Raw genomic sequence first — 27708 nt, forward strand, 5'->3', positions numbered from 1 at the left:
ATGAGTGTTGAGAGGGTACTTTGGAAAAACAGATTGAGGAAGGTCAATGTGACTAATAAAAGGCAAAGAGACCTACAGTAGTGGCAGTATATTTTGAGTTTTAGAGAATATGCTGGAATGGAGGATAATGTTGCTCAAAATAGGGCTCATTAAATAGTACAGCATATTCAGAGCACAGCGGATAGAAATGTGATGTATAGAACAGGGCCGTTTTCTATCGTTCCCGTTATATACCGTATATTTCTGACTGTCTTACTGAATGTTCTGTCCTGTTGAATATTCTCCCGGTGAGCTGTGAATACGTCCTAAAGATATAAACACACCCTCAAACTAAGGAAACAACCCACATTCTCTAATGTAGTGTACGTGTAAAGAAGCTTGGAGTCAGAACGTAGGCCACAGAGGGCTCGGCTTCAGCCCTTACTGAGGTAGTTGATTGGGTGGATATGAGCTAGCCAGAGCAGAGACCCACGTTGGCAGCGTGAGAGAGGTGTAGCTACCAGTAAACTCCAGCGACTGGGCTAGCAGAAGGGACCAGAGGCGAGGGAGAGAGCTATGGGCTACGTGAATCACTCCCACCACTGAAGGTCCATGTGCAAAAGATGGAAGGGTGTAACTGCTCCTGTCACAATGGGCTGCTAAGTCAGTCTGCTAGCCCCCAAAACAGAACAGATAAAATCTCTTTAGAACATGCTTTATCAATACCTACCATTAAGTGAAACATTCTTGAACCTGCTCTTATTTCCTGCTAGTCTGTAATAAATTAATGTTATTTGTTGACACAGGAGTTTGGGTATCAAGTCGTTGGACACACAAGCTGCTGGAATTTCAACCAGCATGGAATGGTTCTATCTGTGGCCATGGCAACCCATAGGTGTAGTGGAGTAAGTCATTGTAACTGTTAGTGGTCCAGTGTGCTGCCCCCAGTGACCTGGTCCTGCTAGGGCAGCTTCATGAAGAGGCTGTTGTCCAGAGAGGGGACAGGCATGGGGCAGGGGAACTGGAACAGGCTCATGTCTGCCGTCAGGGCAGCCATAGCAGCTGGGTCATGCTCTATCTGACCTCTCAGGGAGGGGTCAATCTTCTCCAGCCGCCGTTTCAGTCTCTTGGCCTCTCTCTCACGGATCAACCTGGCCTGCCTCTTATCTGGCGTCTCGTTGGCCCTCTTCATCCGCATGGCCTCCCTGTCGCGCAGAAGCCTCCGTGTCCGTTGCTCCTCTGTCTCCTGCAGCCTCTGCATCCGCTTGGCTTCGCGGTCCCGCAGCCTCCGCAGCTCCCGCTCCTCGGGCGACTCGTGCTCCCGCTTGGTCTTCTTGGCGGAGCGCTCGCGCTCTAGACGGTGCATGCGTGCCTCCACTGGCTCGTTCTTCCTGCGCATGGCCCACTTCCTCATGGGAGACTGGGCATCCACCAGCTGCTGGTAGGCCACACAGCTGTTGCACACCAGCAACACTCCGGCCGGGTGCACAGGCATGGGGCTCAGGATGTCTGGCAGCAGGGGTAGGCCTGGTGAGGGGCTGAGGGCATCAGGGAAGGAGGGGGGCGAAGAGAGAAGGCTGTGGTGCAGTGAAGGGAGTGGGTGGCCTGGGAGGTGTCCGAGACCTTGGCCATGGTTGTGTCCTGGGCCATGTCCTTGGTTGTGGCCGGGGTTGTATCCCGGGCCGTGGCTGTGTCCCGGGATGTGGCCTGTGCCACGGCCAGGGTTGTGTCCTTGGTTGTGGCCAGGCCCATGGCCGTGTCCCAGGCCATGACCGGGGTTGCCCATGGGGCTGCTGGAGAGAGACCGGGACATGGAACAGTTCTCATCTCCGCTGCTGCATTCCATACTGCTACCTGTGTTCAGGACCTCTCTGAGCTTCTCCCTATGTAGGGGGCAGAGATATGAGTAGTTACAGGACACAGCTGTTACAGGCTAGCTCAGACAGACAGCCTAACTCCCTAAACTCTGTAGATAACCCATGTCATTGTGTGTGTGAAAGGCTGAAGCACTATACTAGGGTATAGGACTGAAATGAGGTAGTAGTGGTTGTAGCTCCCTCCAGTAACCACGAGCACAACCGTTCCTTGATTTTAACTGGCGGCTTTATTCTGTAGTTTGTCAGAATTATCACCTTCCGTAAGAACTATAAAGTAAATGAAAATAGGGTTAAGCACACTCTTACAACTTTCTTGTCTTACGAGTGACTTATTAGCTTGATATAACTCTGAAGTTATATCCTTAATTATTATAAAGTTACCATCCTAATATAGAATTCAACCTTTACGAACTACACCCGAAGACATGAAAACTTAGCTAACACAGTGCGGGATTGCCTTCACTCCAAAGGTGTGTTGCTACGATAATAATCCCCGTTACAACAGTTCTTAGCCACGTAGTTCCGCTTGTCTTATCATTTCCCCTGCATAGCAAACACGTAAACAATTAAAACAACGACAGACTTACAGGTCAATTGTCAGTTACACTCCCACCAATCACCGGTGATTTCTGTGAAAGGGGTCTGCTGGTTTCTTGATCGGCTTCCAGGAGGGTGACTGTCTTATGGACGGGCCTCTCCAGATAGGTGGGTTTGGTGATGCGTTTACCTCTCTCATCCAGGGTTGAGTCGCTGATCAGTAACTTGAATCTTCTCAACCGGCCATCCAGTCCGGGTACACTTCTGTAAGCTTTGCCAATTTCCACTGGTTGCGTGGTGCAGTATCATCTTGCAAGATGACAATGTCATTAATCCTTGCGTTTCGTCTGTCTTTATTCCATTTCTGTCTGTGTTGGAGGTACTCTTTCTTTCACTGTCCAGAATTCATTGGCTAAGAATTGTACTCTGCGCCATCTCTTGCGGAGATAAAGTTCTTCCTTGATGAACTGTCCAGGTGGTGGTAAGATAATTGTGAACTTCATTGTCAAAATGTGATTTGGTGTGAGAGGTTCTGGACCTAATGGATCATTCAGATATTCAGTAGTTAGGGGCCTACTATTTAAAATTGCCATGACTTCATAGAGAAAAGTACACAGAGAAGCGCTGTCAAGTCTTCTGTCTGACTGATCAAGAATGGATGTTAAGACACTTCGTATCGTGCGGATTTTCCTTTCCCAAACACCACCCATGTGACTTAAAGATGGGGTGTCCGTGATAAACTCGCATCCAAGTTCCTTCAGTCGTTCTTGATCCATTTCTTTCAGGGCGTCCACAAACTCGCGTCTTGCGCCAATGAAGTTGCTGCCTTGATCAAATCTGATTTGACGAACATTACCATGTATGGCAATGAATGAACGCAGGGCATTGATAAAGGCATCGGTGGTTAAGTCATCAAGCATTTCAATGTGAACTGCTCGAGAGCCCATGCAAGTGAGTAGAAGCCCATAACGCTTTAAGCCTCTTCTTCCGCCCTTGGCATAGAAAGGTCCAAAGCAGTCCATCCCACAGTATGTGAAGGGAGGCGTGGTCTCCATGCATTCCTTCTGAAGATCTGCCATCCTTTGCTCTTCTGTACATCTGAATTTCCTGCATTTCACACATTTGTAGATGTGAGAGGAAACTGCATTGCTGCATCCTAGGATCCATATACCATTGGCTCGCAGCTCATTGATCGTCATTCCACGTCCTTGGTGTCGTACTCTTTCATGATAGCTACTTGTCAGTGCTGCTCATCAAGCACTCTCTCTTTGCAGGATTGCAGGATGCTTCACATGGGAATGAAGAGTTGCATGAGCCAAGCGACCTCCCACCCTGAGGATACCTTGCTCATCCAGAAATGGACTCAATTTATGCAACTTGCTTGCTTTATCTTTGGTCTTGATGTCTTTCTGGTGCATCTCATGGGAGAAGGCTGCTTCTTGAACCATCTTTATAATGGTGAGCTCTGCCTCTCTCCTTTCTTCTATGCTTGTAGCTTCACTGGACCTCAGTTTTAAGCCCATGGCTTCCTTGACACGTCGTTTGAGCCTGGCAATAGCTTTCGCCACTCTTGCCCAGTCGGATAACTTGTGAAGGTGATCTAGTAACAATCTTTCTTCCTTTGCCTGAGTATCATGGACCAGGGATCATGGACCAGGGATCAGAGGTTACATATCTCCATTGTTCGGGATCTGTGCTTTGCTTAATGCGTTGAATACGGTTAGCTACAAAGATGTGGAATCTTCTGGCTTCATAGTTGATGTAACCAAGAACTACCTTCGAGTCTGTCCAGAAGTATTTCTGTAGACCTTGTATCTCTAGCTCCTTTTCGAGCATGTCACTTGTTCGAACAGCTACCACCACTGCTGAAAGTTCCAGTCGTGGTATGGTCGTAACCTTGGAAGGGGCGACTCTCGACTTCCCCATAACTAGGGAGCAATGAACTTCTCCTGCTGTGCTGATTGTTCTGAGGTATGAGCACTCTCCATAACCTGAGGTACTAGCGTCGGAGATGTGATGGAGCTCATAACTCTGCACTTCCTTGAAACTTGATGGCAAGTAGCCTCGTTGGATCCTTACTTCAGACAAGTTTTGTAGACCTTGGAGCCAGAATTCCCACTGGGAACATTGGTCATCTGGAAGGGGGTCATCCTAGTCGATCTTGTCACGACACATCTGCTGCAAGATCTGCTTCCCTGCCAGGACAAAGGGTGCCACAAACCCAAGCGGATCATATACATAGGCTACTGTAGACAACGCTCCTCTTCTTGTGAGTGGGCACTCCTTGACAACTCCTCTAAACTGGAACTCGTCTGATGCGACACGTCACAGTACACCAAGCGCTCTCTCCATGTGTGGTTCACCAAGAGCCATATCCAGGTCTTTGGCACCCTCGGCACGTTCTTCCTTGGGAATTGTGTTGAGAGACTGTGAAATGAGCAGCTTCTGTACATTACTTCTTTCACAGATTTGCAGTTAGTGTAGTTCTCTCTTCTCGTCCTCTGAGTTTATCTTGCTCATACACTTGCATCCACGCCTTGGCAGCATTTAGTTTCTTGAGCACTTCTAGGTGCTCTAGCTCTCAACGCTTGTCGTCTGGCAGAATTTTCTACCTCTATCTTCACTCGCAGCCTAGCTTCTTCTAAGCTGCGTTTCACAGCCTCAGCTTCTTGCTCCGCTGTCCTCTTCTTATCTTCATCTTCGAGTCTCTGAAGCTCTTCTAGTTGGCGTTCTTGCTTAACCATTACTTCTAAAGGTGCTTGGTTAGCAGCAACTTCCACCGCAGCCTCTTGTCTCTTGACAAATGACCAGCTTGAGCGTCTGGAGATGACCTTTGAGTTGCTTTGAGACAAGGAGGAAGCACTTGAGTGCTGATAGTTGAGACTTGACTTATGTGCGAGTTCAGACATGCACAAGGAATTGCTGTCATTCCAGTGCAGCTCTATCTGGTTACTTTGACCTTATTCCTTGCCTTTTAAAATGACACCTTACAGTCTTGTGAAGCAGTTACAAGGTCTATTTTCAAGTATCAACTCTGCGGCATATATCATTGTCGGGAAAGTCGATTTGACGCAAATTTACATAGGCAAGGTTTAGATCTGTAGAGGGATGGCTAAACTTGTTTAAGAGGTCTTGTAGTAGGTCTTCAGAGCAACAGCCTATCATTAACAGTTTTTCCTCCTTTACCAGAGCCTTCCACTTCTCATAGCTGACCCTGAAACGATGTTTGAGCTGTCTCCACTTTTCGTCGCGCAGTTCTCTGCCTGTTTCAGTTAACCTGCAGATCCTCTCACCTCTTCGTGGCTCTTGTTGTGATGTCTCATTAGCAGCCTCTATATCGTCATTCTCTGGCAGCCGTGACTCCACACCAGTCTGGGTCTCTTCCTGCTGCTCTGTTTGTTCTGATGAAGGCTTGAAGTTTGCGAGGTGTTGCTGCGGCTGCTCAACTTGACCCACCCCATCTTTATCACCTTTAGTGAAACTACCTCTTCTGACATTCTAGGTAAGGTTTGGATAAGTGAGTAGGTAATTTATACTCCAATTCACTGTAATTTAAACCTTAGTACGTGGTATAAACATGTATAATGCTTGTAACAAAGGCTTGAATAAACACCTTACCAAACAATTACACTATTAACTTACAGGTGAAAATAGAATTAATAGGTGTACGCTGACCCTTAATGTTTGGTAACTAATATATATATATATATTTTTTTTATTTTTTTGTAAGTATCAAATAATATTTTTCCAGTAATACACATACCGACGATACATTAAGATAGAAAGAGCAAATGCATAATACCAGCGTCTTGATGAAATACACAACTATCTCCAGTCCTTACGAATTGTAATCTTAAAGTCTCTTATTAGCAGTTCACAAGGCTAGGACCACCTTGACTTGTACTTGCGTGTCTGACTTTCCTATTAGCCTTGACCTTATGTTGCTTCACGAGTGTTGACCCTTCTTTTTCAAGACCTCTGCAAATCCACCCTGCCATGCTGTCAATTAACTTCTGGGCCACATTCTGACTGATGGCAGCCCATTCTTGCATAATCAATGCTTGGAGATTGTCAGAATTTGTAGGTTTTTGTTTGACCACCCGCCTCTTGAGGATTGACCACAAGTTCTCAATGGGATGAAGGTCTGGGGAGTTTCCGGGCCATCGACCCAAAATATCGATGTTTTGTTCCCCGAGCCACTTAGTTATCACTTTTGCCTTATGGCAAGGTGCTCCATCATGCTGGAAAAGGCGTTGTTTGTCACCAAACTGTTTCTAGATGGTTGGGAGAAGTTGCCCTCGGAGGATGTGTTGGTTCCATTCTTTATTCATGGCTGTGTTCTTAGGCCAAATTGTGAGTGAGCCCACTCCCTTGGCTGAGAAGCAACCCCACACATGAATGGTCTCAGGATGCTTTACTGTTGGCATGACACAGGACTGATGGTAGCGCTCACCTTGTCTTCTCCGGACAAGCTTTTTTCCGGATGCCCCAAACAATCGGAAAGGGGATTCATCAGAGAAAATGACTTCACCCCAGTCCTCAGCAGTCCAATCCCTGTACCTTTTGCAGAATATCAGTCTGTCCCTGATGTTTTTCCTGGAGAGAAGTGGCTTCTTTGCTGCCCTTCTTGACACCAGGCCATCCTCCAAAAGTCTTCGCCTCACTGTGCGTGCAGATGCACTCACACCTGCCTGCTGCCATTCCTGAGCAAGCTCTTTACTGGTGGTGCCCCGATCCCGCAGCTGAATCAACTTTAGGAGACGGTCCTGGCGCTTGCTGGACTTTCTTGGGCGCCCTGAAGCCTTCTTCACAACAATTGAACCGCTCTCCCTGAAGTTCTTGATAATCCGATAAATGGTTGATTTAGGTGCAATCTTACTGGCAGCAATATCCTTGCCTATGAAGCCCTTTTTGTGCAAAGCAATGATGACGGCACATATTTCCTTGCAGGTAACCATGATTGACAGTGGAAGAATGTGATTCCAAGCACCACCCTCCTTTTGAAGCTTCCAGTCTGTTATTCAAACTCAATCAGCATGACAGAGTGATCTCCAGCCTTGTCCTCATCAACACTCACACCTGTGTTAACGAGAGAATCACTGACATGTCAGCTGGTCCTTTTGTGGCAGGGCTGAAATGCAGTGGAAATGTTTTTTTGGGGGATTCAGTTCATTTGCATGGCAAAGAGGGACTTTGCAATTCATCTGATCACTCTTCATAACATTCTGGAGTATATGCAAATTGCCATCATACAAACTGAGGCAGCAGACTGTGAAAATTAATATTTGTGTCATTCTCAAAACTTTTGGCCACGACTGTACATAAACAGTTTAGCCGGAGCTATAACAGTATCAGATTAAACACATGAATAAAGGAAAAATACCTCATTGGCTGCTTATTACAGGAGGGGGGAAATCAAAAACGTCACACTTATTATTCCTGGCATGAATTCACGCTTCATCCTTAATTATTATAACGTTACCATCCTAACACACAATTCAACCTTTACGAACTACACCCGATGACATGAAAACTTAGCTAACACAGCGCGGGATTGCCTTCACTCCAAAGGTGTGTTGCTACGATAATAATCCCCGTTACAACAGTTCTTAGCCACGTAGTTCCACTTGTCTTATCATTTCCCCTGCATAGCAAACACGTAAACAAAACAAAAAACGACATAAACTTACAGGTTAATTGTCAGTTACAGTGGTGGAGGAGGCACAGACCTGTTGAAGTTGTTGGTGTCGGTGAAGCGTGTCCCACACACAGCACAGTTGGAGAGGCGGTCCTCAGAGTGGATGAGAAGGTGGCGCCCCAGGGAGCCTGGCGAGCTGAGCGTGCGCCCACACACTGGGCACACGTAGTTCTTACTGCTGCCCATCAACGATGTGTGCTGCTCCACAGAGAGAGAGAGACCAACAGGGAGAGAGATGGAGTTATAGACAATTAATTAGGTAAAGCACAATGGTTTTCTTTGCTTGTCAGTGTATTTTATAAGCAACCTAAAAGTGAGGGAAAACCCCAACAGTGCATATCTAAAAATACACATACAGAGGGGAGAACAAGTATTTGATACACGGCCAATTTTGCAGGTTTTCCTACTTACAAAGCATGTAGAGGTATGTCATTTTTTATCATAGGTACACTTCAACTGTGAGAGACGGAATCTAAAACAAAAATCCAGAAAATCACATTGTATGATTTTTAAGTAATTAAATTTGCATTTTATTGCATGACATAAGTATTTGATACATCAAAAAAGCAGAACTTAATATTTGGTACAGAAACCTTTGTTTGCAATTACAGAGATCAAACGTTTCCTGTAGTTCTTGACCAGGTTTGCACACACTGCAGCAGGGATTTTGGCCCACTCCTCCATACAGACCTTCTCCAGATCCTTCAGGTTTCGGGGCTGTCGCTGGGCGATACGGACTTTCAGCTCCCTCCAAAGATTTTCTATTGGGTTCAGGTCTGGAGACTGGCTAGGCCACTCCAGGACCTTGAGATGCTTCTTACGGAGCCACTCCTTAGTTGCCCTGGCTGTGTTTCGGGTCGTTGTCATGCTGGAAGACCCAGCCACGACCCATCTTCAATGCTCTTACTGAGGGAAGGAGGTTGTTGGCCAAGATCTCGCGATACATGGCCCCATCCATCCTCCCCTCAATACGGTGCAGTCGTCCTGTCCCCTTTGCAGAAAAGCATCCCCAAAGAATGATGTTTCCACCTCCATGCTTCACGGTTGGGATGGTGTTCTTGGGGTTGTACTCATCCTTCTTCTTCCTCCAAACACGGTGAGTGGAGTTTAGACCAAAAAGCTCTATTTTTGTCTCATCAGACCACAAGACCTTCTCCCAATCCTCCTCTAGATCATCCAGATGGTCATTGGCAAACTTCAGACGGGCCTGGACATGCGCTGGCTTGAGCAGGGGGACCTTGCGTGCGCTGCAGGATTTTAATCCATGACGGCGTAGTGTGTTACTAATGGTTTTCTTTGAGACTGTGGTCCCAGCTCTCTTCAGGTCATTGACCAGGTCCTGCCGTGTAGTTCTGGGCTGATCCCTCACCTTCCTCATGATCATTGATGCCCCATGAGGTGAGATCTTGCATGGAGCCCCAGACCGAGGGTGATTGACCGTCATCTTGAACTTCTTCCATTTTCTAATAATTGCGCCAACAGTTGTTGCCTTCTCACCAAGCTGCTTGCCTATTGTCCTGTAGCCCATCCCAGCCTTGTGCAGGTCTAAAATTGTATCCCTGATGTCCTTACACAGCTCTCTGGTCTTGGCCATTGTGGAGAGGTTGGAGTCTGTTTGATTGAGTGTGTGGACAGGTGTCTTTTATACAGGTAACGAGTTCAAACAGGTGCAGTTAATACAGGTAATGAGTGGAGAACAGGAGGGCTTCTTAAAGAAAAACTAACAGGTCTGTGAGAGCTGGAATTCTTACTGGTTGGTAGGTGATCAAATACTTATGTCATGCAATAAAATGCAAATTAATTACTTAAAAATCATACAATGTGATTTTCTGGTCTCTCACAGTTGAAGTGTACCTATGATAAAAATTACAGACCTCTACATGCTTTGTAAGTAGGAAAACCTGCAATATCGGCAGTGTATCAAATACTTGTTCTCCCCACTGTATCTACAATTGTGGCATAAACGTATGTGGTTAACACTACACCATCAACAACAACACGAATGGAAGGAGGAAGTGGTTGGTGTCAAATGTGTAATTCTGGCTCAGTTAGAAGACACTGATAACTTAAAACAAGTTGAAACATCCAAACCTTAGGTTTGACACATAACCCAGAAACTGATCACACGACTGGATCATAATTATCCTTCCCTCTTTAGTGTAGTGATGACAGTATCTCCTAGGAGGTTTAAAGGTGATTATCTACCCCTAGCCCATTATCCCCCTGATCCAACCTCTGAGGCTAAGGAGGCTTTGGCCCCGTCTGAATACTTGGTGCCATGGTGGGCTGTCTGGTACTGTACTGTCCTCACCTGGTAGACGTGTGTGATGAGCTGCTCGGGGCTGCTGAACTCCAGGGTGCACAGAGGACACACACAGCTGTTCATCAGGTCGGCCCCCTCCTCGCTCTCCTGAGAAACACAGAGGCATCAGTACTACTGTACACTCAAATACTGTGGATGCTATGTGGAGCAACCATACAGATCTGTTTCATCAGTAATATGTATGCTAATGATTGTGTAATAATACAGTAAGTTATGTAATGGTGGTTCTGCCTACACTGAGAATGTAGGGCAAATATTACAAGAGGATTTCATGTGTACATCTAAAGGGTGGATATGCTCATCCTCTCTACAGTACCTCTATGGCTGGTCCTGGGAGCAAGAATCCTGACTGGTAGGCCATAAGGTTCTGTGTGTGTGTGTGTGTGTGTGTGTGTGTGTGTGTGTGTGTGTGTGTGTGTGTGTGCGTGTGTGGTTGAGAGTATGAGAGAGAATTACCCTCAGGCCCCCAGTGACTAATTGACTGTCACTATGACACATTGTATGACTCTGCCATGGTTGTGAATCACACCACACAACCCGAGATGCTTTCTGTTTCTGGGGTCTGAAGGTGTGAGGATATTCTGTAATCGCCAGTTTACAATTTACAAACGCAATGTATTCAGGCGTATTCTTGTGCTGCATCTCTTTTTGTAGGATTATTGAATAACATAATTCTGGAAATGGATAGTGCGGGGTGGGGCAATAACCTTTCCACATAAGTCTAGAGGGCCAGATGACCCTGAGATCTGTAGAACACTATCAAATCAGGAAGGAAATGCATGTGTGAATCAGCAACCAGGCAGGCCCGCACTCAGTGGACACACATGATAACAGTACTAGGAGGAGAGAACACCCCTCCATGGGTAACCCTGACAGGGACACTCACTTCTTTAACTCCCCTGTGGTGTGTTCTCTTGGTGGAGGTCATGTGGTCATCAGCTGAGGTGTTGGAGGATGAGTCGTGGTTGTCCAGGTCGCTATCACTGTCTTCTATGGAGGCAAACACAGCCCTATCAATATAGACAACAGAGCACAGAGCTAGTCATATTCTCCCACGACACACCCTACAGAGAGTATGTCACATTAGGGTCAGGGAAATGCCCTAAATCCCTACCTGAAATGCTGTCCTGCTGGGAATTGTTGCTGTGGCATTCGCTGTCCTCAATGAAATCGTCCCTGCCATCCATGTTAATAGTGTGGAGGGGGCCTGCAAAGCCGGTGCTGTGGAAGGGCCCTGTGAACATAGAGGAGTCACAGGGAGATGATAAGACCATCAGAGGGAGGGGTAATGTAAATATGCTCTCTCTAATTCTCTCTTTCTCTCTTTCTTTCTTTCTCTCGGAGGACCTGAGCCCTAGGACCATGCCTCAGGACTACCTGGCATGATGACTCCTTGCTGTCCCCAGTCCACCTGGCCATGCTGCTGCTCCAGTTTCAACTGTTCTGCCTGCGGCTACGGAACCCTGACCTGTTCACCGGACGTGCTTGTTGCACCCTCGACAACTACTATGATTATTATTATTTGACCATGCTGGTCATTTACGAACATTTTAACATCTTGACCATGTTCTGTTATAATATCCACCCGGCACAGCCAGAAGAGGACTGGCCACCCCTCATAGCCTGGTTCCTCTCTAGGTTTCTTCCTAGGTTTTTGGCCTTTCTCAGGAGTTTTTCCTAGGGAGTTTTTCCCAGCCACCGTGCTTCTTTCACATGCATTGCTTGCTGTTTGGGGTTTTAGGCTGGGTTTCTGTACAGCACTTTGAGATTTCAGCTGATGTACGAAGGGCTATATAAATACATTTGATTTGGGTAGCCCAATTTAACTCTAGGCAAATCCACCTAATTTTCAAACACTTAAAACACCGAAGCCAAATGCAGAAAATACGGATACAACTTCCTTATCATAATTCACATTCGAGCCACTAGAAATCCCTGCATTAGCATGTTTCTTTTCGCTGATAAATCCTGAAATAAATACACCATATTACTGGCCTGCTAATGTGCCTGGACCTTGTAGGCTAACAGCTGAGTAAAAACCCATAACTGATCCAAATGTTTGCCCAATGATGCAAGCTAGATGCAGCCATGTCTAAATGAACATTTAAAAACGCTAGGCTTTTGAGCATTATTCAAATGACAAACTACAGTGAATAGTCTACAGCCTAGACTAGAGTTTTGTACTCAATTGAAAACAATACAATTCTTCATTACAGTGTGTTGTTGTAGCCTAGGTAGGATACATTTCTTGTCCCAAAAACAAAGAATAGGGTAGCTTTTCCAGCTGGTACCAGGGGACTGGGAGGGAGAGCACTCAGCATAGCCTAAATAGCACACAGTGTAGACTACCTTTGATATCCTTAGCTGATAAACTTGTTTTTCCTTTTGTAAATTGACTAATATACACTGCTCAAAAAAATTAAGGGAACACTAAAATAACACATCCTAGATCTGAATGAATGAAATAATCTTATTAAATACTTTTTTCTTTACATAGTTGAATGTGCTGACAACAAAATCACACAAAAATAAAATCAATGGAAATCCAATTTATCAACCCATGGAGGTCTGGATTTGGAGTCACACTCAAAATTAAAGTGGAAAACCACACTACAGGCTGATCCAACTTTGATGCAATGTCCTTAAAACAAGTCAAAATGAGGTTCAGTAGTGTGTGTGGCCTCCACGTGCCTGTATGACCTCCCTACAACGCCTGGGCATGCTCCTGATGAGGTGGCGGATGGTCTCCTGAGGGATCTCCTCCCAGACCTGGACTAAAGCATCCGCCAACTCCTGGACAGTCTGTGGTGCAACGTGGCGTTGGTGGATGGAGCGAGACATGATGTCCCAGATGTGCTCAATTGGATTCAGGTCTGGGGAATGGGCGGGCCAGTCCATAGCATCAATGCCTTCCTCTTGCAGGAACTGCTGACACACTCCAGCCACATGAGGTCTAGCATTGTCTTGCATTAGGAGGAACCCAGGGCCAACCGCACCAGCATATGGTTTCACAAGGGGTCTGAGGATCTCATCTCGGTACCTAATGGCAGTCAGGCTACCTCTGGCGAGCACATGGAGGGCTGTGCGGCCCCCCAAAGAAATGCCACCCCACACCATGACTGACCCACCGCCAAACCGGTCATGCTAGAGGATGTTGCAGGCAGCAGAACGTTCTCCACGGCGTCTCCAGACTCTGTCACGTCTGTCACATGTGCTCAGTGTGAACCTGCTTTCATCTGTGAAGAGCACAGGGCTCCAATGGCGAATTTGCCTATCTTGGTGTTCTCTGGCAAATGCCAAACGTCCTGCACGGTGTTGGGCTGTAAGCATAACCCCCACCTGTGGACGTCGGGCCCTCATACCACCCTCATGGAGTCTGTTTCTGACCGTTTGAGCAGACACATGCACATTTGTGGCCTGCTGGAGGTCATTTTGCAGGGCTCTGGCAGTGATCCTCCTTGCACAAAGGCAGAGGTAGCGGTCCTGCTGCTGGGTTGTTGCCCTACTACGGCCTCCTCCACGTCTCCTGATGTACTGGCCTGTCTCCTGGTAGCGCCTCCATGCTCTGGACACTACGCTGACAGACACAGCAAACTTTCTTGCCACAGCTCGCATTGATGTGCCATCCTGGATGAGCTGCACTACCTGAGCCACTTGTGTGGGTTGTAGACGCCGTCTCATGCTACCACTAGAGTGAAAGCACCGCCAGCATTCAAAAGTGACCAAAACATCAGCCAGGAAGCATAGGAACTGAGAAGTGGTCACCACCTGCAGAACCACTCCTTTATTGGGGGTGTCTTGCTAATTGCCTATAATTTCCACCTGTTGTCTATCCCATTTGCACAACAGCATGTGAAATGTATTGTCAATCAGTGTTGCTTCCTAAGTGGACAGTTTGATTTCACAGAAGTGTGATTGACTTGGAGTTACATTGTGTTGTTTAAGTGTTCCCTTTATTTTTTTGAGCAGTATATATATATATATATTCACTGCAGTATTAAGCCTAACATTGAGCTTATGAATTATGGGCTAATATGCATACGTTTCTAATTTAGGAGACAGTCTACATCCCATGTCTGTCTGTCGCGCAATTACCCACCTGGGGTCTCTTCCTCTTAAATCTTGTGGAGTCCCAGAAAAAGCCAGACTACAAAAGCTTGTTGGACACTTATTTCGACATATTTTCTTTAGCCTACTAATAGCCTATTAGAGGAGAGAGACATGCTTGTAGAATGTAAAATAGGCTACAGCATTAAGAACATGCAGGGAGTTGGAAAGGAGAAGCCCATATTTTCCTATAGTAGGCCCATCTTAACACTGGGGTACATCCTGACAGAACACACGAGTGGCCTGCTTATGTACCTTTCTGGACCTTCTTAACTGTTGAGAATAGTCCCAAACTGATCCAAATGGTTGCATAACCAGGCCTAGGCTGTAGGCATATGCAGTTATCTTTTTACAAAATCGGACATTTGAGGTGTTATTCAAATTAGCCTACATCACATGGACAATAACTGTGTACTCAATTGATAACAGAAACTTTTTTTTCTTGCACTTTGACTGGTAAATATTTAGCTTATAGCACTAATATCGAGCTAATATTTAGCTTATTACGTCAGCTACACATTACCAGCCTCTCTGTCCAGCTGTTCCCATTCACAACAGGCTAGAGCAGGGGTAGACAACACTGGTCCTGGAGTGCTGCAGGCACTTCATGTTTTTTTATTTAATTGACCTGGAGGATCAGGTGTGTTGAATTTAGACAAACATTGAACTGATCAATTAGCTCAGTTGGTCAGGTGTGGTGCCTAGTTGGAACAAAATCCTGCAGATTGTTGAGGAGAGAAAGTGCATTGGTGTGATCACTTTTGGCCACTTATTATGAGAACACTGTTGCATTGCAAATAGTTGCACAGGACAGAGAGATGAGCAGTGAAAAATAAGACCCAAAGAAATTGACAACCATGAGAAAAATGGAAGTCACTTGCAAACCACTTGAGCAATGGTGTAATAGATATGCAGGCAATATGGCGTTTGTTGTTGAAATGCTACATTTAAATACAGTAGGAGTTAGTATATTGTTTTACATTAGGCCTACATTGACGTATTATTTGCAGTTGTCACTATGACAATGAACACACCCTGAAAGTACCGAATTGTCTGAACCAGTATCTGTGTGTTAGAGAACTCATGGTCACCTTAATAGACAGCGTGCAGTAGGATACGTTGATTGACAGGTGTAGGACTTCAGAACAATAAAAACGTTCCTCTAGTGTGGATGCTCACCCTGTGTTATAGTTATGTAGTCTATAGCTTATCATTATAGTTATTGGCTTGGTGCCTGGCCCTTAACTCTAACACAACTAACGTTATTATCACAACAGAACTAGCCTAGTAGGTCTAGCTAACGGAGAAAGTGGATGAAATCAATGTAAAATGATGCTTATATACTCGTTTACTTAACTTTTATACTGTATACTATAAAATGTCTCCTTCAAATAATTGACATTGGCAAATTTGCCACCAGCGAGCTGCAGTAGAGAAGTAAAGCGGAAGTCGAATCCATCACTTCCGTTGTTTGGCTGTGCCCATAGCAACGTTGAAAAATAAGAGTGGATAGGATGGGAAAGTGTGACCACTACATGCCGACTTTAGTTTTTTTTATGTTCTTGAAACGCAACACACACAGACGCAAACGGGATGCAATTGAACATCTTAAAAAGGCATCAGGTAGAAGTAAATTAATACACAAATAAGAATACAATTATATATCTTAAATGACAGCATTTGGGAATTTGGTTGTATAATCTTAAAGCCCATTCAAAAAACGGAAGATTGAGGAACCAAGGCAAAATGGGCAGTCACTTTCCATCATATTCTTGATTGAGGCTATCCTCAATGACATAGAAAAAATATATTTTTATTCATTTGAGAGTCAGGTGTGTATAAAAAGACAGTTGATATATTACAAGACAATGCAGGAAAATACAGCCAGTAGAAGAGCCTTGGAGGTAAAACGTGCTAGGCATAGGAATGACAGCCCTGGAACAGAAGATTGACAGGTCAGTAGTGCAAGGCGGAGCGTGATCATGAAGTCAGGGGAAGACATTTCTAGAGCACAGACCTGTAATATTTAACATGGAGGGCATAAACACCAGAGAGCCTGGTTTATAGCCTGCACTTCAGTTACCTGGTGTAGGTGCTGACTAGCCACAAAATCCAAGCAATCTACCACACTTAGCATACTGAAGAAAGTGCTTCAGATTAGAATAGCAAGCCTATCCAGCATTAAAGCAGTCGTAGCTACACATAAACCCATCATAGCTGCTATAATACACTAGCACAAGACGGTTATAGAAACACAACAGAATACATGAAAGGCCTAAACCTTTAAACACAATCATTCACCTAGCCTATATGCAGTTGACATGGATGCTTTCATATTCACTGACATGCCAATATAATGCTGCATCAACACATCGCAGAAGTACACATTGACACATGCACACACACAACCAGACCCCCAATTTTCCCAGAAGCAGAACGAACACACACGCTTATCCAGGCATGCTGCAGTCCCAGGGGGAAGCAGCCTGCACTCCTTTCCAGTAGCAGCCTGCAAGGCACTGTATCTCCCTCTCTCAGTACCACCCACACACTGCACAGCCTGGCTCACCCTCTGTCCTCCCTGCTCATACGCAGCTCTGACTGTTCTATATCCATACCAGCAGCTCTGAGGGGGAGGCCAATGCCTCATACCAAGGAGCCCATATGTGTCTGCTTAAACCCTCACATGGCGCTCAGCATTTTACAGCATCTCTGCTCATTGCATTAGTATCCCATATCCCCTCCGATCTACACCCAAGCTTGACACGGTTGGAATGGGAGCACAGGACCTCTCCAGTTGTTAGTGACGGTACACTCATTCCTGTCATCAGTATACGTTAACGGGAGGTTTTATTTTGATCATTTTAATATTTCTCGAAGGGAAAAATATATATTTAAACTGCAACAGTTTAGGTGCCATAGCCCTCCAGTTATCACCCTCTGCTTCTGAATGCAATGAATTCCCCCTCCCCTTCCTGTCCAGTCTTTCCATTCAGTGTGATGGAAGGAAAATCTTTCATCCAGTTACCTGAGGCTGGCAGAGGTAATTACAGCCTCTGTTCTAATCCTGGAGTAACACACCACTGAGGAGCATGGTCTGTGTGCGAGAGGGTTGAGGAATAAAATCTATCATTTTATTTTAAAACTCCCCTCTAATCTTCACAGGGCTGGCATTCCTGCATTAACTTTTTAGTGGAGTATAGTATGTGAAAATAGTTTGGGCACATTTCCCATAGTGATCCAGGCACTCATTAGCATTGGTAGAGTGGGTCTGATTGTTGAACTATGAACTGCTACAGACTGGCTCCATGGCACACAGCCAATGATTGATGTGAGAGCTACCCATCCCCCACTGCTAGGCTCTGTCTGTACATCTGTCTCTCTTCTCCCTCCCTCCCACCCCATGTCTCTGCCACTCTGATGTTATCTCTGAGTCTGCGTGTCTGTAGGCAGGAGGTGACGCAGTGTCTGACTGAATCCAGACAAAGACAAACTCATCAGCCAACAGACAGAGGGAGAGAGGAGGAGGAAGGGGGGACAAAACAAAACAGACAAAAGAGAGAATGCCAAAACTCTACTCAAACACTAAGCAATGGGGCTCCTGTTGAATTCAAGCTCCCCTCTTTTTACCCACCCTCTGCTCCAACACAAACAGACAGACGCCACACACACACAAAATACTGTCTGAATCTCCAGGAAGTGCTGGGGCCCCTGCCTTCCATCCATGTACAGGCACTGTGGTGTTCAGGACCATGGGAATGGTGAAACACAGACATCAGATAATCCCAGACTCCCAGATCATTTCTCACTTCGCCTAATTGGCGGCCTGGTATTTAATTAAGGCAAGGAGGACACCGCCATCACCCCTTTCTCCAGAATCCCTCCCTCTCTATGGAGCCCTCCTCTCCAGTGGAGTGTCTGAAATGATCCCAACTCTGCTCTCAGACAAATCAACACAAAATGACCCATCTGTATGGCTTCCTCAAGTATGTGTGTTGTGAAGATGATACATTATAGATCCACAATGAAGACTATTCTGATACAACCTGAACACATGCTATCAGAACAGACCTGTTTATCATCACTAACCCTTTCAGGGCTAATGAGACTTCTAACAGAGCTGCTATGCTTTCCCTCTACCCCAGCCATGATTGGCTCAGACAGGCTATCTGATTAGTTTTCCCATGCTGGTAATGTCTGTGCTCTACATCGAGGGACATTTCACATCAGTTCAGGACACACACACACACCACTTTTAAGGATTATTATTATTTTTAATTAAATGGTGGGTGAAAAAAAAGGAGAATTATCATTTTATAAACTATGTGGTATGTGGGTGTGCATGTGTGAATTTGTCTTGGACCAACTGTATGTGGTCATAGGAAAGTGCGAAAGTCTGGTTCATTCTGAGGGTAATAAAAAAGACCTTTGTTATTTCATAACTATCAGTCAGAAGTAGTATGTGAAGCTTGGAGATGTCACTTTAGAAGCCCCCCCAAAAACACCTTAAGATTGATAATGTATGTTGTTGTTTTACTATACTGTGTTTGAACAACAGATTTCTATGGACCAATACGTCTATCAGCACATCATGCATTCTTACTGTGTTACTGTTTCCTGTGACAGATGTTGTTAGCATATAGGGATTATTGAGGCCATTAGAACAATACGTATTTCAACACCATATTTAAACAAACTAGCCTCACCTGTGTTTAGAAAAGGACCCTAAAGGCTACATGGTCACCTCACTGTATTGTTGGGTTCGATCCCCTTGGGTGGACTTATGCGTCCTCAGGCATCCAGTAGCCTACACTGTGAAGGATCAGCAGGCCAATACATCATGCTCTCAGTTTGACCTTTTAGCATGCATAGGAAAAGGACATCATCATCACCATCAGTAGAAATGTTTGTCAGGCAACTACACAGCTACCAAACCTGTAGTACCTAGACTATACCTGCTCTGGAGTAGTCTCCCATTGGAATTGGAAGAATGTTGCTTGCAGATAGCCAAAGTAGTCATTTACACTGAAAAACACCCTCCGCTAAGCTGGTGACTATGACAGAGACACAACAGCACTCATGGAACAGAAACGTAAAAAATAGATTAACGAAACGTGTTTTAGTGGGTTCTGATTACAGGAACCAAGCAGTGCACCTTTCTAAGAAAAAAATATATGGTCTCTTATTTTGGCCCCATTGACAATGCTAGTGGTATGACCGACACTGCTATTCTCCACTGGCTGTACTGGTTCTGTATCTGAATCTGAGATGTCAACGTGAGAGCTTATCCATAGAAACAGAACGTACAGTCAATGCAAAAGCATGTTGTATCTAGTTTAAACTGACATTATATGAGGGACAACATCTTAAATGGATTCTGAGACCAAGAAGGGTAAAATCTGTCCTAATCTCAAGACTAACATTATTTATTTTCATTGGTAGGCTATATCGTACTCTCAAAACAAGAGTTGAAAACAGGGACCAGCATGCCACAGCAGGTTTTCATGCTGCCTCAAACAAAGAATCGAATTAAAAACCTAAACGCAGGTAAACACATGGAAATAACTATCTGAATAGTTTCCCTCAGAGAAAACAACCTGCGCATGCAATTGTGAGGTTGTCATCTCCATAAAAATATTAATATCATAGTATTAGTAGCCTAATAATGGTTGATGATCATTTTTTGGGTTCGAAGATACAGACAGTCTTCGGTGTCACGCGCGTTGATTCAATGCATCATCAAAATTATACAAATATTGACGTCGCGCCACATAGGTTGAACTAAAACATTGTATCAGGCCCTTGTATCAACGATGGTGATTGACACTGTCTTACAGTTCACAACTGCAACGGTGGCGAAAACAATTGTCTAGTTAGATGGATGGAAATGATCCTCCTCACTACTTTTCAACAAGTAAAAATTGCATTTACAATACCTGAGATACCTACAATTAACTTTGAAGGGGTTGTTCTGTTTTCGCCTGGACATATTATCCCCCACTCCCGGTTGGGGAAAAAATCGAATCTCCTCCTAGCTCAGACAGATTTGAAGATTCCCCTAAACAATCCAGCTGTATTCCGTAAAGGGACTCCCTTTCGAGAGTACAATATCACGTAAAAAAAATATTTAAAATAAATAACAAGATATCCGATGATCAAAATGGTTTACCCATGTAGAGATGAACACAGCTTACACCATTGGTGAGAGTCGGGGTCATTTAAATGAATACAAAACAAATAGCCTATATAAAAAATGTAAATAAGCCCAAATGGCTTTGTTACAATCTGATCCACTTAAATTTAAAACACTCTCCAGTCGATCTATATATAATTTTCAAATGATAGAAACTGCGATAGGGTCCTATCCAACCCGGCCTGAGATGGTATTTGCTCAGCAGCCCCGAGCAGTTACAATCCTGCGTTGCTGTCGCTTTGCCAATGCACTGCAGCGATACACAGGCAAAGCTTTTTCTTCTTCGGTTATAATGAAGTTCGCACATTTTGTTTGTGCATGCTGCCACCTACTGTGCGGTAGTGTGTGGTCGATCATGTCAATTTTTGACACAAAAAAAGGGGGGAAAGGAAAAAAAATGCACCACCAAATAACCCTACACTTATTTCATAAAAAAAATATATATATAATAATCGCCACCTCATTCCACTCCTTTGACCCTAACTGATCCTACACCAGTCCAACGGCCTGGGAGGACCGGACTCTCGTTCAACACACCTTGTATCTCTTCCGCAGTAAAACCTTAATACACCCAAGTACTGCCACCACAACTACTGCCACCACAACATCTACTTTCTGTGATTTACATTCCATTTCTGCAGAACAAATTGATAACCATGGCAATGAATGCTAAGAAGCCAACCTTACTGAAGCACAAATTCAAATCACTCTTTATTGGCCTAGGCCTACTACTCACCCTTGATCCATCATCCTCTACTCTCTACCCTGCCTCAGCGTGACACCTTTTGTTCTACTTTGACCCTGGCAACTTCAACTCGCACCAGGCACCAGATCCCCAGCAACACAATTGACCGTTTTTTCACACCGATAATACCTTCACCGATTTAACATTACCCAACTTATTTTCTACCCAGCCTTAGACTACACATGGATCAGCCAAAAGGCAGGATCCGCTTTCTCCAAAAATCTCACTCCCACTGGGCCAGAATCCTCCTTTGCATGACCATCGGAGGTCTTCACCTCACATGCCACCACAGATAATTCATCCCTGGGTTCATTTTCTGAGCCATCAGATACAGCAGAATACGGTTTGTACTTGGTGCCATTCTTCCTCAACACACATCTTCCCACTGCACTCGGCTCTTCTTCCTCCATAACCACGTCTAACCATTCACCACGCTCATGCCATGGCGTCATCTGCAGTGCTGCTTGCAGAACATGCACTGCTGGCCTTTTTCCAATACCCATCTTCTGGTCCTTAGCCCAATTTAGTAGTCTGGCTATCTCTGGCCTCTCCATGCTCCCAAAACGTGCCACAATCGTCAGCCAAGTCTCCTCCTCGTCATCCATCTTAGCAAACAATCTCGGACTGCATCTCTGACCTTGACATGGTCTTAATTTTCATCCCACAGGCACAGCTGATATCTATGTTCACAACATGCACACAGCAATGCATTGTGGGATGTTCAAAACATGAGGGTAGATGACATAGGAGCAGTGGACTACAGTCAACAATGCACACAATAATACATTGAGCCTACTTTTTTCTCTCCTCATTTCATGTATTATAATATTTGAATATTCCATATTTAAGGATTTTAGGCTGTATGTTAGGTCATTTTAAAACATTTTTTACATTTACATTTTAGTCATTTAGCAGACACTCTTATCCAGAGCGACTTACAGTAGTGAATGCATACATTTCATAATTATTTTTATTTATTTTTTTGTGCTGGCCCCCGTGGGAATCGAACCCACAACCCTGGCGTTGCACACACCATGCTGGCATTGCAAACACCATGCTCTACCAACTGAGCCACAGGGAAGACAAAACACACTGACAATTTTAATATTGTGAATTTGAAATAGGCCTATATTCACAAAGCCCCCCCAAAAGTAACAAAACAATTTATACCAACTGATTCAATGACATGGTTGCAAAATTCAGTCTGCTCTCCAACATTACAGTCACATAGCCTACCTGTTGTACGTGGCACGTTGCGCACTACAGCCTCTACCAAGAGGTCTAGACTAGAGGTCGACCGATTATGATTTTTCCGCGCCGATACCGATTATTGGAGGACCAAAAGGTCGATACCGATTAATTGGCCGATTATTATTCTGATTTTTTTTATATGTGTGTATATATATATACTACTGTAAGTCGCTTAAAAATAGAGTTTATTATTCAAACAGTTGAGAGTATTTATCTCCTAAGCAGACTCTTCAGTATCGTTGTCACTTCAGAGCTGTGTGTGTGTGTGTGTGTGTGTGTGTGTGTGTGTATGTATGTATGTATGTATATACACACACACAGCTCTGAAGTGACAACGATACTGAAGAGTCTGCTTAGGAGATAAATACTCTCAACTGTTTGAATAATAAACTCTATTTTTAAGTTACCTGTGATGAATGCTGAAAACAAAAACTGTAATTTCTATATGCAGGAAATCCTATTTTAATAATGTGCATGGTAAGAATTGACTACCAAAGTGCGAGTCACAATTCCCATGACACCTTCTAGCAAAATCTGAAAAGCAGTTCCTTCATTTATTCCATAGGATATTTTTAAATTAACTTAAAATAAGGTCTGTGTTTGGTTTAGGCTTACACCACCTTGCCAATTTTATAACTGTGTAGATATCCATAGGATATAACTCTGATCAATATAAGCGAAGATTCATTTTTTTGTAGAGTGGATTTATGAAAATATGTTGACAAACGTTACCTAGTGAGATTTACACGGGTATCAAAACGCCGAGGTGGTTTAAGCACAAAACACAGACCTTATTTGAAGTAGATCAAGACATTCTCTATGGAAGACATGAACGGTAAAATAACGAAGGAACCCCTTTCAAGTTTAGCCGCAAGTTATTACAGGAATTATGACGCGTCGACTATTTCTCTCTAAACCATATATCTTTGACTATTACGAGCCTGCTGCTGCCTACCACCGCTCAGTCAGACTGCTCTATCAAATATCAAATCATAGACTTAACTATAATATAATAAACCTTAGGTCATTAACATGGTCAAATCCGGAAACTATCATCTCGAAAACATTATTCTTTCAGTGACATACGGAACCGTTCCGTATTTTATCTAACGGGTGGCATCCATAAGTCTAAATATTCCTGTTACATCGCACAACCTACAATGTTATTTCATAGTTCCGTAAAATTCTGGCAAATTAGTTCGCAACGAGCCAGATTCTGTATACCCTGATTCTGCGTGCAACGAACGCAAGAGAACTGACACAATTTCACCTGGTTAATATTGCCTGCTAACCTGGATTTCTTTTAGCTAAATATGCAGGTTTAAAAAAATATATACTTCTGTGTATTGATTTTAAGAAAGGCATTAATGTTTATGGTTAGGAACAGTCGTGCAACGATTGTGCTTTTTTTTCGCAAATGCGCTTTTGTTAAATCATCCCCGTTTGGCGAAGTCTGCTGTCTTTGTTAGGAAGAAATAGTCTTCACAGTTCGCAACAAGCCAGGCGGCCCAAACTGCTGCATATACCCTGACTCTGTTTGCAAGAGAAGTGACACATTTTCCCTGGTTAAAAGAAATTCATGTTAGCAGGCAATATTAACTAAATATGCAGGTTTAAAAATATATACTTGTGTATTGATTTTAAGAAAGACATTGATGTTTATGGTTAGGTACATGTCGGAGCAAAGACAGTCCTTTTTCGCGAACGCGCACCACATCGATTATATGCAAAGCAGGACAGGCTAGATAAACTAGTAATATCATCAACCATGTGTAGTTAACTAGTGTTTATGATTGATTGATTGATTGTTTTTTTTATAAGATAAGTTTAATGCTAGCTAGCAACTTACCTTGGCAACGTAAAGCAGGTGGTTAGAGCGTTGGGCTAGTTAACGTAAGGTTGCATCCCCAAGCTGACAAGGTAAAAATCTGTCGTTCTGCCCCTGAACAAGGCAGTTAACCCACCGTTCCTAGGCCGTCATTGAAAATAAGAATGTGTTCTTAACTGACTTGCCTAGTTAAATAAAGGGTAAAAAATAAATAAATAAATAAAATCGGCAAATCGGTGGCCAAAAATACCGATTACCAATTGTTATGAAAACTTGAAATCGGCCCTAATTAATCGGCCATTCCGATTAATCGGTCGACATCTAGTCTAGACCTTTATGGTACAGGTGGTACTGCACTCAATTCACCCCATAACCACAGCATTGCTGGTTCAAAACCTGCTCCAGCTGTTCGCTCTTATTTTGGAGAAATCAGAGGGAAGTCACAACTGGCAGGGTTTGAAGACGGGTGTTTGCGACTGTCAAACACATTAGCTGTTACACTAAGAGATCAGAATCTTACGGTCACAACACACTACAAACATCCATCGAGGAGTCCAGCTCGCACTTCTCTAGTTCCCTGTGCCTGCACCCTTGGGGCACAGGAGCAATCAGGGGCCATCCCATTTCTGACAGTGTAGCGAAGTCGGAGTGGTAGTCCCGACTCTTTTGATGAGGTTGCTAGGTGTTGGATTAGGGCAGCTACACTACTGGTACCAGCAGTGGGAAACCCATGGTTTTTCTGGCTTTTAATGGACGTTTTTCACTGTTCACATTCTGGTTTGTGCATGGGATACTTTCGGAAGAAGGGGAATATAGTGCCTCCAAGTATGGGAGTGTACTATTGCTTCTGCTAAGAGGTCTGGACCTTTATTGCACATGTAGTAGTGTGCTTGTTGGTCCGAAACCTGGTGACGCTGGTTGAAACACCGCTCCAGTTGTTCCTATAAAGTATATTTTCAGATGGCGGAAAGAAATGTATAATATATTTTAAAAAGTATAAAGAAGCTATGAAGCGCGTGTCCTGATTGAACTTAGCGCGGCATTGTCTGTGAAGTACACTAGATGGAGCCCACAAACCTCACAAAATTACAAATGTCATAACATTACATGTTGACGTCATCACTGACTGCCACGAGGTGAGGTGTGCGAACCGCAGCACGACGTTTATAGACACATTATTACTCATCCGCACATTTCGGACACATCTAAATACATCAAATAGCTACCTAGCTAGGTAGAACACCAGCCAAGCAACATAATCAGATTGTGGTGTGATATAATAACAATACTCGAAGCCTGCATTAATATCTCTAAACGGCTCACAAGTGTAGCTATAAAGGCATGCATATGCTAGCTAGCTATAAGGGGTTATTTAGCTAGTTACTAGTAGCTATAGCATTATTGCAGTGGTAAAATAAACATTTTCGTATTACCGTAATGCTTACATACATACCAGCAACCCATGTTACTCAATCAAATATCACATAGCAATGTCGAAGCTGCTGGATTTGCTAGCCAATTGAGAGTTCTGCAAATCATTTGCACGCTCGCCTGTTTGAGGTCTTCGTTCCTTTCTCATTCCACAAACGTTGAAGTTTTGTTTTTTTCGGTGTAACCCTCCGCCTGCGGTAGAAGTGCTGAGGCTAGGAGAGCCACCATTTTGAATGTCTGGTCTGTTCCTTCCTCCGTCGCAAATAGAGAAGATTCCAGCTATTTTCTGGTATCAATACGGCTAGTGAGTATAACTTTATACAACTATGTCAGTTAAACAGATTTGTTTATTTGATTATAGCTGAAAAATCAGAACGACTTTGTCTTAAACCGCGGTGACAATAATCAATGTTGGCGCTACAGAGGATCGGAAGTGAGGCTGCGCTAACCAGCCAGTGTACGGGGGGGGTGTCTGTCAGAGAAGCGTTAGCCTGGTGTCGGCTAGCTGGTATGCTTACCTAATCTGTACTTGTTCGATCTTTAACCTTAGAAATCTGTTTTTATACTAAACTTTTACTTGCTTACACGCCTTTAATGTATGTCAATATTGCATTTGGTTATTTGCTGTGTTACTCAAACGAGATGTACCGGTAGGTATGTAGGAAAGGCAGCTATCTAGTTAACTAATCCTACTAGCTAGTTAACTTGCAAGCTAAGTCAGTGCGATGAAGGCCTCTTCGCGATTGCGTAGCTATCTAGCTATGCATTGTATGTTCACTTGCTAAAAGGGTTTACTTATGTCTGAGAAATTAGAAGGCTGTAATTGTGCCATGTTCGCCCTGAAATGGCCTCTGCTCGGACGTTAGATTGCTAGCTTGTTAGTGCCAATGCTAACTAGTGGTAACGTGACAATGCATAATATATTTGACAGGTGTGGTTAAATGTTCGTAAAGTATTGTGTTCAAGAGATGATTAGCAATGTAACAATCTTTCCGTGGGCTTGTGATCTACCGTAGCAAGCTAACCACCCTACCCAGCTAACGTTACTGGCTAGCCAGCTACTTAGTATGCAGAATGTAGATATGTACCGACGTGGAAGTTACCTAGCTAACTACTGTAGCTAGCCAATTATGTTAGCTAAGTAGCTAGCTAACGTTAACTTAGTTAGCGCAATACCTTGCTGTGTTCAAGTTGAACTGTAACGTATACCCACGCTTCAAATAAGATGTGTGTTTATACCTAGCTTGGGTATAACTGTTGTAACGTTAGCTTTGGCTGTTTATACGTGGTTGCAATGAATTTAAGGTTACTAACGTTACTTAAACTAGCTATCTACTATGGTATTGTTGCTACTTAACGTTAATTAGCTAGCTACAATACTCACATACTGGTTGTGGGGAAGTTACATTGAATGTTAATATACTAACGTTATTATGGAAGTTGTTTACACACCTCGACAAGTGTCAATTCTCAAGTGTGTTAGCTATTTGTAGCTAACCTCTTTCATTTCTTCAGTTGTGCCATCCCCAGACCTTTTAAAGAAATGGGTTATTATGCCACCTGCTTCACTTGTGATTATTAGGCTATTTATATGCCATTACAGCCATTGTTTTTTTTTATTTGGGCTTGCTTGCATCTGTGTAGAAAAGTTCTTAAAATATTTGACTCCTTTTGAATTGTGATTTCCTGTTTCCCTTTTGCCACCTCTTCTGTCAGTCGATTCTCCTGAAGTCAACATC

The 27708-nt window shown here is 43.9% G+C and overlaps 2 protein-coding genes across 12 annotated transcripts in view; one reads left to right on the top strand and one right to left on the bottom strand.

The window, feature by feature from the left end:
* Nucleotides 1–244: 244 nt before the first annotated feature.
* Nucleotides 245–26182, bottom strand: LOC115167254 (zinc finger protein 821). 8 transcript variants are annotated; one of them, XM_029721485.1, is made up of 7 exons: nucleotides 19477–19493; nucleotides 19266–19377; nucleotides 11529–11648; nucleotides 11301–11404; nucleotides 10403–10501; nucleotides 8123–8289; nucleotides 245–1862 (listed from the first exon to the last, which is right to left on the bottom strand). In XM_029721485.1, exons 3-7 carry the CDS (start codon nucleotides 11599–11601, stop codon nucleotides 941–943), a joined length of 1365 nt encoding a protein of 454 aa, XP_029577345.1. In that variant the 5' UTR covers nucleotides 11602–11648; nucleotides 19266–19377; nucleotides 19477–19493; the 3' UTR covers nucleotides 245–940. The 8 variants fall into 8 exon arrangements, with proteins under 8 accessions (XP_029577345.1, XP_029577342.1, XP_029577338.1 ...); XM_029721482.1 differs by lacking the exons at nucleotides 19266–19377; nucleotides 19477–19493 and adding an exon at nucleotides 25992–26182; XM_029721478.1 differs by lacking the exons at nucleotides 19266–19377; nucleotides 19477–19493 and adding an exon at nucleotides 20691–22357 and having other exon boundaries at nucleotides 11301–11401.
* A 2-nt stretch (nucleotides 26183–26184) lies between these two features.
* The window catches only part of LOC115167252 (AP-1 complex subunit gamma-1), a 31968-nt gene continuing 30444 nt past the window's right edge, over nucleotides 26185–27708 (top strand). The window contains exon 1 of one of the 4 annotated variants that reach the window (XM_029721476.1): nucleotides 26185–26273. The gene's annotated coding sequence lies outside the window, so the exon portion shown is untranslated. Of the gene's footprint in view, nucleotides 26274–26401; nucleotides 26478–27708 lie in introns of those variants that run through there. The other 3 variants (XM_029721475.1, XM_029721474.1, XM_029721473.1) reach the window with 3 other exon arrangements.

Source organism: Salmo trutta, chromosome 29 (assembly GCF_901001165.1).
Source record: "Salmo trutta chromosome 29, fSalTru1.1, whole genome shotgun sequence".
Classification (NCBI taxonomy): Eukaryota; Metazoa; Chordata; class Actinopteri; order Salmoniformes; family Salmonidae; genus Salmo; species Salmo trutta.